The sequence below is a fragment of the Notolepis coatsorum genome (genome assembly GCF_963971535.1).
Source record: "Notolepis coatsorum genome assembly, chromosome: 11".
NCBI lineage: Eukaryota > Metazoa > Chordata > Actinopteri > Aulopiformes > Paralepididae > Notolepis > Notolepis coatsorum.
The window spans coordinates 30,652,568-30,663,069 of record NC_140175.1 but is presented as its reverse complement, the minus strand read 5'-3'; the positions used below and the strand labels follow the sequence as shown (position 1 = coordinate 30,663,069).

At 44.9% G+C, this 10,502-nt stretch overlaps 1 protein-coding gene across 1 annotated transcript in view; it reads right to left on the bottom strand.

Annotated features, from left to right (window-relative positions):
• Nucleotides 1-1,756: 1,756 nt before the first annotated feature.
• The window catches only part of fech (ferrochelatase), a 39,053-nt gene continuing 30,307 nt past the window's right edge, over nt 1,757-10,502 (bottom strand). The window contains exons 10-11 of the mRNA XM_084325139.1: nt 9,813-9,872; nt 1,757-6,287 (exon numbers count right to left, since the gene is read on the bottom strand). Of these exons, the coding sequence (XP_084181265.1) occupies nt 6,153-6,287; nt 9,813-9,872 (195 nt within the window). The 3' untranslated portion in view covers nt 1,757-6,152. The remainder of the gene's footprint in view (nt 6,288-9,812; nt 9,873-10,502) is intronic.

Here is a 10,502-nt window from a genome sequence, read left to right as displayed (position 1 = left end):
GCTTTGCTTTTCTCTGCTCTCGTTATGGTGACGGCTGAGAATCACAGACACTCCGCTCCTGAACGACTGATTCATAGACGTTGTACAGTAACAACCAGTCACTCTGACAGACACACACACAACACAAGCATGACTTTGACTATACAGGTTGTGCACAACTCGTCATCAGAGCGTCTTTTTCACATTCTTCCCCTGGAGAGAGGGAGAGCTTCTCTGTACTTCCCTGAAATCTGACTTGCATTCATAGATCCTTGCATTCTCAATGGGGATAAAGGTGGAGAAATGCTGCTAAGCCGTTTTCAGTCGTTTATTGAACAATGTGGTAGAAAAAAATATATATTATTCTATTCTATATAGAAAATTTGTACGGGTTTAAAATAATACCGGAAGGGATCTCCAAGGCTGCCCATGGAAAAAACATTGGCTCGTTGTCCACAATCAGGTGATAGGACAGCGACTAAAAGCATCCTGCAGATGATTGATTGACTGATTCTTCCCCGCTCATGTAAACACAAATAAAAACACAATCACTAAAACGTTTTTACGAGATTTAACGACAAGCACCTCTGTGATGTTCTTACTTACACAAGGCTATAGGCTTCTTTCCTCCCTCCTTCCCTCCCTTCCCCTCCTCTCTCTCTCATTTCCCACTTGGCCTTCCAGTTGGCTCCAATAGCCCCTTCAGTCAATCCTCTGTGTCCTGTTCACTCTTTCATTCTCTCATTCCATTGTGCCTCGTCTCAGTCCCCTACCGCACACACACACACACACACTCCGGCGTCTACCCTCCCACCCTTTCTGCCAGCCAGCCAGCCACACGCTCTCCCTCCCTCCCTCCACAGGCCCCACTCTCTTTCTCTCTCACGCTCAAGAAATCAATGGGAGGGCTCTCAATTAGAGGTCACACGGAGCCGAGCGCTGGCGTCCCTGGCTTTTCAATTACCAGGAGCCTCCTGCCGCCACGCGGACCAACCCCCCCCCAGACACACACCCAGGCGCGCGTGCACACGCACACACGCACGGGTGGATATACACACACACACACGCACACCTTTCTTCCCCTCTAAGCCGGCTGGCCAGACACACTGGAAGTAGAGGGTGTGATGAAAGAGAGGCAGGCAGACGACAAGAGAAAAGGAGAGGTTTAGTAGAGGAGAAGAAAGCAGAGCATGGGACAGAGATGAGAGAGAGGAGACCCAGAAGGGAGGAGAGAGGAGAGGAGACCCAGAAGAAGGGAGGAGAGGAGAGGAGACCCAGAAGGGAGGAGAGAGGAGAGGAGACCCAGAAGAAGGGAGGAGAGAGGAGAGGAGACCCAGAAGGGAAGGGAGGAGAGAGACCCAGAGGAGAGCAGAGCGGAGACCCCCGCAGCCCTCCAGGGTTATTGGGTCTCAGACAGCCAATCTCTCTCAGCTTAATCAACAGCAGCGGGGGTGATTGGGACACGGCAGGGGAGGGGGGGGGGGTGGAGATAGGAATGGATGAGGGGGGGGGGGGATGAAGAAGATGGGAGAGGATGAGACAAGTGCATGGGGAGGGAGAGAGAGAGAGAGTAGGAGGGATGAAGGTGGGAACTGACGGGGGCAGGGGAAAGGAGCAGGTGTGGTGGAAATGTGGGGACAAGAACATTTAGGAAAGATGGAGGAAAATGGGGGGAGGATGAGAAAAGGAGGTAGAAAAAGAGATTTGGGATTTAAAAAAACATGCACTGCGGCAGAAAGCCAATGCACCCTCCATGGTGAAATGATACAAGTACAGGTTCACTTTTCTCTGTGACTGTTTTTATTTTTATTATCTCCTAGGAAGACTTGATATACCAGTATATTGAACAGTCACATGTTTACTACAATATACTTATATAAAATATAAAATGGTCGCATTTCAAAATCAGAGATGAAAGTTGAGTTTGAATCAAAAAAATTAATGAATAATCCAAAATGGCTGCAGTGAAAATCAGTGGTTATTATGTACAAACAAAACTCTTATCATTACACTTAAGCTACAGACACACAATCTCTTTTAACTCAATATATATATATATAACATGATTTACAGAGGAAGGTTCAAAATAAATTAGTCCACACGTTAGCAAAGGCAAAAACCCACCCTCAAACAAAATCCGTACGTCGTATTCCCAGAGCCTTTGTTGGTTTAGTCTGGATTTGTGTACGAGAACAGGTTTCTCTCGAGCTACAAGCAGGGGTGGGGATCACCAGGGATCTCACGATTCAATTACCATCACCAGGGCAACAATTACAATTATCAAAGGATTCTTGATGCAGCACAATTTCTGTTTCGATACCATTCAGTACATAGCGCTTTTTTAGGGTTGTCCTCGATTAATTACATTCTTAGTTGACTAATAGTTGTGGAATAATCGATTAGTTCGATTTTATTGACAAATCTGTAAAATTGTATTTCCCACATGCAATCACTCTGAATGTAGTGCTTACCAGAGATGTGCTTATCATTTTTCAATTAATAACTCATTGAACATGGGAGGGGGGGGGGGGGGACATAAGTAAATGACTAACAAAGTGTCGGTCAACCATGACCAAACTGACCGATTAGTCACTTAAGAGGCCCTGGTGATTTGAATTATTTCTGCACCAGTTCACTGGATAATATCTCTATGCATTGTTGTAACACTTCATGGTTAAAGACAAAGATCAATAGAATTTACTGTTAAAAGAGGGTTTAATTTAACACACAATGCCAGGACAAACAAAACACTTCAATATAATAAAACAAGCCTAGTTAAGCCAAGCCTGAGCCGGACAGGGAGACGTGCCAGTGGGGGGTGCGCTTGTTTAAGTAGGCGTGGAAGACAATTTGGGGTATATGTGGAATCTATAAATGAGATGTACAGCATGTGAACTAATGCAGACTGTGTGTGAAGTAGGCAACTGTCAGCCACACGGTGACAAACTGGTAAAGTGGCACAGTTAAAAATAAAATCGTTGATCTTTTTAAAACCAGCGTGACCCTAGCAGGACACAGTTGTTTCAGAGAATCCAGGCCGACGGCAGGTCGTGGATTACCAAAGGACATACAGCAGGACCGCCGAATATGGATCAGTGGTCAAGAGACCCTTGGAGTGCATTGGTTGTCACGAAGCAGAGAAGACGGACTGAAAACCTGCAACGTTAAGTGCCATTGTTGTGGGAATAACGTGTAGCCTGCTGGCTGGACTCAGAAGGTGCTACAGTAGGAAATAACCTAGTATAGACTATGTGTGTGTATCAGTGTGCTTTACACAGCAGCAGTGTTGTTGTTTAGTCTCAGCAGGAGGTCTGTGCTTCAGGCTCAGTGTTTAAATAAAAAAATGTTTTTAAATGTTTGGGGGGCTTTCCGTATTTTTCACTCATCCCAATTTAGTCGTTATGCCAATTTCCTTCCTGGTCGTTGCGCGCATTGCCCCACTATCGGCCTGGGGATGGTGTAGCACTACCACATGCCTCCTCCGATACATGTGGAGTCGCCAGCCGCTTTTTTTCACCTGACAGGGAGGAGTTTCACTGGGGGAACGTAACGCGTGCAGAGGTTCATGCTATTTCCCCCAGATCCCCTCCCTGCTGAACAGGCGCCCCGACCGACCAGTAGGAGTCGCAGTTTTACAACGACCAGGACACATATACCCCGCCGGCTTCCCACCCGCTAACACTGCCAATTGTGTTAGTAGGGACGACTGACCAAGCCGGAGGTACCGCTGACAGCTGGATTCGATCCCAGAGTCTCTGCGGTGGTAGGCGAGTGCTCAGTCCACTGCGCTCCCCAGCCGCTCCCAGGCTCAGTGGCTGTAACGTGTTCCGTGACGTGCTCTCCTCTGATCAGCGCCTTCATGAGGCCGAACAAAGAGCTTCAAACACACCAGTTGGAAATCAACAAGGAATTGATATCAAACGCAAGCAACTCCAGATCTCAGAGGACGCAGCGCGAGTGTAGCGTTGGCAAAAAGCTGAAATACACTACGCCTATGTGATAAGTGAATGATATGCATCTGGCTTCATTTTGCCTCAACCAAAGTTGGCATTTTGTTCACGACGTCCACTAGAAAACAGAATGTGTAGTTTTCACTCGTTTGCGTGGCTCGGTTGTGGTCCGATCGGCTCGGCAGACGACGACACCTCAACGCCTGCGTGTTTCAACAATGGGGAGACAGCCAGTCACTCAGTCAGTCAGGGACACTCGCTATTGTTGGCTGACCCTCCGGGGTCCGGCAATAGAAGGTCTTTTATTGATTAAATTGATAATTGCATTTAGCTAGATCGATGCAGAATCTGCATAAGCTGGAATGGCGATTCTTATTATTACGTGAATGGACCACTTCTCTATTTCTCCCTCCCTACTCCTGCTTTGCCGACAATGAATAGAGACCTAGTTTGTGTTTTCTTGCTTTGGGAGAGAGCTGCTTAGGCTCACAAATATAGGTTGAACAATCAAGGGTCATGGTAATAATATGTCTGTTTAACAGTGGGCTCTCCCTTTCAACCTTCTGGTTAGGTAACGTGCGAGGCTTTCCAGAGAGCCAGTATAAAGGCACGTTATTATGGCATAATGCAGGGGACCGGACAACGAATGGTGGATTATGAGGGTGGATGGGCACAAGGCAAGCTTAAGTTAGTTTGCTTAAATTAGCTTAGGTAGGGACTTAAATCCCTTTAAAGGAGAGTTCAAAAAAAGTAAACCTGACTGAGATGAATTCCATCTCATAGTGCGTCTAATTGAAGAGAAGTTTTCACTGACTTGACCCCAAAACTTGAGAACGAGCCACTGCTTCGGGGCTCAGCGCCACGCTGTCCTCGCGAAAACACATTAGGTTGGTATTTTAGATCGGGAAAGCTGATCCCATGTCTGTACAACTACTACATTCAAGAGCTCAGTAGTAACGAATAGTCCCGTATAGTGATTAAGACAGTCGAAAAATTTACCGAAATCACATCTCTTTCTATTGAAATCCATGTGGGTGATCAGGTAAACGTCTCTAGATGCTCGATATCCGGGAAAGGCCTGTGGGGGGAAGTGGGCTCCCGTTCATCATGTGTCAAACAACAGACTCGGCACCAAACAGGAAAACAGATAGTTTGTTCTGGAGTCGACTCCTCGACCCCATGTGGCAGAGTGAAGGACCTCGGTGGGGGCGACCGTGGCTCAGGAAGGAGAGCGCACGTCTAGTAAATGGAAGGTTCCCGGTTCGATTACGGCTCCTCCCGGGCGGCGTGTCGAAGTGTCCTTGAGCAAGACACTTAACCCGTTAACTGCTCCCGACGAGCAGGTCGGCCGTCTGTGTGTGTGAACGTGTGAGTGAGTGGATGAATGTGAGGCATAAGTCGTAAAAAGCTTGTTGGATAAAAGCGCTATACAAAAATGCAGTCCGTTTACCATTTCAATAGCAATAACCTCCTCCGGTCATCTTGCAGAGATTCCAGCGGAGAGGGATGGTGTGATATGATGTAGCGGCAGGCCAAGTGTCACGCATAAGAAAACGCCTCTTTCTCCCAGTTCCTGTTGTGTCATCATGAAGGCTGCCTGTTTTTATTCAACACCGGAGGGAGAAATGGGGTTTCTTACGCGTGTTTCCAGGGGGTTGTGGAATGTAAGCGCTGCAAATTAAATAAAAACAAAAGGCTAAAATAAAAGAAAGAGAGAGAGAGAGAGAGAGAGAGAGAGAGAGAGAGAGAGAGAGAGAGAGAGAGAGAGAGAGAGAGAGAGAGAGGCTGTAGTGGGCTCAGTTTTAAAGCTAGAGTGAAGATACTGGTATATGAAACTAGACGACCATAGGAATCCATTGGTACCAACCATTTCATGCTACATGTGATGCCATGCTAGCTTGTCGGACTGTGTATGTGTGTGTGTGTGTGTGTGTGTGTGTGTGTGTGTGTGTGTGTGTGTGTGTGTGTGTGTGTGTGTGTGTGTGTGTGTGTGTGTGTGTGTGTGTGTGTGTGTGTGTGTGTGTGTGTGTGTGTGTGTGTGTGTGTGTGTGTGTGTGTGTGTGTGTGTGTGTGTGTGTGTGTGTGTGTGTGTGTGTGTGTGTGTGTGTAAATTAGAGCTCCTGGTTGTGTGTGTGAGCGTGCGTGCGTGTGCTTCCAGAGTTAAAAAAAAGAAAAGAAAAAAGGCCTCCGTTTCATTCCAGATGCAGTTGGTGCAGAGTGGCATCAGAGTTTCTGATTAGCGAAGAAGTCCTTGGTTTGACCACAGGTAGGGTTGTTGCAGAGCGGACAGCGCAGGGTCAGCTGACGGGAGCAGGACTCGTCGGACCTCAGGTGGGTCTGAACCAGGTCAGCCAGGGCCTGGATGGGGGGCACACAAGAACACAGGTCAGTCTTTTCTACAGTATTTTGTACTTTATTTTTCTCAGGCAATGTCACTCACTCACTGTGTAGGTAGTCAGTCACTATGTAGGTAGTCAGTCACTATGTAGGTAGTCAGTCACTATGTAGGTAGTCAGTCACTGTGTAGGTAGTCAGTCACTATGTAGGTAGTCAGTCACTATGTAGGTAGTCAGTCACTATGTAGGGCTGGGCGATTAATCGAAATAAAATCGCGATCTCGATTCATAGACCTATGCAATCTCATTTAAAAATTATGACGATTTTCTTATAAATTTTTCTCATTTCTTTTTACTTTTTACTTAACTTTTTTTTTTAATTATGACGATTATGACTCGAGTTATTTTGTATGTTTCAAGAGACTTAAGTTTAAGTCAAGCACTTTCATATATGTTATGTTTAAGTTTAAGTCAAGCACTTTGATATGTTATGTTGTCTGTTTAAGAAAGAGTGCAATAATTGATTTGATTGAAAAAATAAGAATAGTGTGAGAGAATCGTGATCTCAATTCTTAGAGAGAAAAATCGTGATTCACATTTGAGCAAGAATCGCCCCCAGCCCTAGTAGGTAGTCAGTCACTGTCTAGGTAGTCAGTCACTATGTAGGTAGTCAGTCACTGTCTAGGTAGTCAGTCACTATGCAGGTAGTCACTCCCTCACAGTTAGCCACTCTACCCGGGTGACATGGCACTTTGCTTCTCAACGTTGGCATTCATGTTTGATTATTGGGGCAAAGATGTACGTGGCCATTGCGTTTGGTTTGGTGCACGTGGGGTATTATTTGTCACTTCTTTCTATTTTAAGACAGACAAGACCTGGGGCCCATATCCATCACACTGACCTAGGATAAGTGCCCCATTCTCATGATCATATACAACTCACTATGACTTATGAGCTAATCTGGTCTCGGATCAACACTCCTACTTTGAGATACAGGACCTGAAGACTGATGAGTCTCCAAGAGACTGAGAAAACTAAAAACCACACCGGGAAACTATCCTTCAGTAACTACCAACTAATCATCCTCTGGCTATTGATCCACACACACTTGGTAAGGGGTCTCGGGGCGTGCGGGTTGACCAGTAGTCAGCCAAGCAGTCCCATTCTACTGTAGTCAGCTGAAAGGCTGCGATTGATCTGGACCCCTTCCTTTAATAAACCCTCCACACACACACACACACACACACACACACACACACACACACACACCTTTTCCAGTGGAGAAGCTGGCTGGTGTAAGAAAGGTTGATGGCAGGGTGGAAGGAGAGATGGAGGGAGAGAGGGAGGGGAAGAAGGAAGGAAGGTGCAATCCGTTTATTGACCAGCTGCTCCCAGGGGCTTTTCTTCTGAGCAGCACGGCACACAACCCATGGTGCTGCTCTCTCTCTCTTTTTTCTCTTCCTTTCTTCCTCTCTCGCCCCCCCCCCCCTCTCATTCTTTCTTGCGCACCATCTCACTGACCCTTTCTTTCTCTTTCTTTCATTCTTTCTTTCATCTATTCCTCTATTTATCTGTCATCTATCCTCCTCCCCCTCTCTCTTTTCTCTCCATTTCTTTCCAATTCCTGCCTCTCTCTCTTCCCTCGTCTCATCCATTCGACCCCCCCCTCCCCCCCCTTTCTCTCTCTCTCTTGCTATTCCTCCTCTCCCCCTCTTCCTCGTTCCCTCCCGTCTGCCTCCACCCGTAGTAAATTACTCCAGCGGAGAGCTGGAGGTCAAAGGTCAGGTATGGGCGGTGCTGATGCCGTTTCAGTGTCCCTGGGCATTGTCTCTTGAAGCGAACACACATCATGTGTCTACTGTATGTTACCACACTGTAAAACGCTTGTTCCTACTGTACTTTACAAGATGATAGTTTATCAAATACTTTATCTGTTGTACAGTTTCTTCGTCAAATGTATATACTCTCTTTTTTAGACTCTTTTTGTATCACAAACAGTACTGCATTTGTAAATCTGGTATGTCATAAATGTATAGATGTAGCAGTACTGTCAGTACTGTTACAGTACTGTTTCCTGATGAATTGAAAATGGGGGACCCTGATGTAAACAAGACGAAAGTCTTTCTCTGGTCTGCATCCCCTTAACAATTGTGTGTATTGAGCTGTACTGTATTGTACCCATTCTGCAATCTGTTAATAAAGTTTTCAATCAATCAATCAATCAATCAATCAATCAATCAATCAGTCTCTAGATAAATCACATCGAGATAGGTAAGAACCCACACCTTCCGGCACATTTTATCCGGTTGAATCCAGCGTGACGCTATCAACTTTTTGGCAGCCGTAAGACCGGACAAAATTAGTCTTTTTACATGTACAAAGGTTGATAACTGAGAAACATCATTCATCAACAATACAGAAGGCAGTATAGGTATGGTCAGAGATAAAAATTCTGATAATTGAGTGGTTACTTTTTCCCAGAATATCTTAACAGGAGGGCATTCCCAATACATATGCATAAATGTACCAAGATCACCGTTTAAACATAAGGAGCATCGAGGGTCTTGTCTTGAGCCCCATTAGGTGCAAACGTCTAGGAGTCAGGTAAATCCTATGAACAAAGTTAAGGTTAATCTGTTGGTGATCTGGGTTACGTGATGATAGCCGTACGTTTGCCCAGACTTCATCCCAATCAAAATCTAGAGATATCTACTGCACGAATTTTAGGTGTTAATGAAGCCAGCATAGCAATCTGGTTGGCTGTGGTGGAGAAGATAAAGGGAAGCATATGAACTTGTAATTTCCGATGTTAAATGGAATAGTGGATGTATAGTCCTGAGGGGGGGGGGGGGGGGGGGGGGATGGAGGGGGAGGGAAGGGGAAGGAAAGAGCGAGCAAGAGCATGTGTATTGTATTATATTGTATTTCTTATTTTTATGTCTTTTAATCTACATTTATTTTTATTTAATTACTTGACTGTCATTATTGTTATTATTATATATTGTTATTATATATTGTCCTGTGATTTATCATTGATGTGTACTGTTACTGTATTGTTTGTCTAGTTTTATGTTAAAAAAGGGAAAATAAAAAACATTTGTTAAAAAAAAAAAATGTAGCAGACTAGCTGAAAATGGGGGACCCTGATGTAAACAAGATGAAAGTCTTTCTCTGGTCTGCATCCCCTTAACAATTGTGTGTATTGAGCCATACTGTATTGTACCCATTCTACAATCTGTTAATAAAATGTTCAATCAATTCAATCAATCAATCAATCAATGTTGGTCCCCTACCAGTTATGAATACATGTGGACATGCTTGCAGACCTAGAGACTTGTTATAATATTGGGGTTTTTTTTTTGAGAGAAAGGAAATGTCTGCATCGCATCAACTACACTACTGCAAAGTATTCCATATAGCACTTAATGTCCAAAGATACAAACTATCCCTTTAATCTTAGAAGATAGACTCTGGAGCCCCCCCTACCCCTAATGTACAAAGTGAGAGCGGAAACACTGGGCTGAATATCACACTTATCATCACTCACCTGCATGAAGAGAGGGTTCCCATTCAGAGACTCTGCCCTTCGAATGTTCTCCACTCCACACTGAGAGAGAGAGAGAGATTCAGTATTTAGTTTGCTTATTCCATTACAACAATGTCAAACAAAAGTCCATCACTTTCATGTTCTAGTCACTCTCACCTTCCAGTCTCACTTTTCCATTCACTCTCATGTTCTAGTCACTCTCACGTTCTAGTCACTCTCAGGTTCTAGTCACTCTCACGTTCTAGTCACTCTCATGTTCTAGTCACTCTCATGTTCTAGTCACTCTCACGTTCTAGTCACTCTCACGTTCTAGTGACTCTCATGTTCTAGTCACTCTCACGTTCTAGTCACTCTCACGTTCTAGTCACTCTCACATTCTAGTCACTCTCACGTTCTAGTCACTCTTACGTTCTAGTCACTCTCATGTTCTAGTCACTCTCACGTTCTAGTCACTCTCACGTTCTAGTGACTCATGTTCTAGTCACTCTCACGTTCTAGTCACTCTCATGTTCTAGTCACTCTCACGTTCTAGTCACTCTCACGTTCTAGTCACTCTTACGTTCTAGTCACTCTCATGTTCTAGTCACTCTCACGCTCTAGTCACTCTCACATTCTAGTCACTCTCACATTCTAGTCACTCTCATATTCTAGTCACTCTCACGTTCTAGTCACTCTCATGTTCTAGTCACT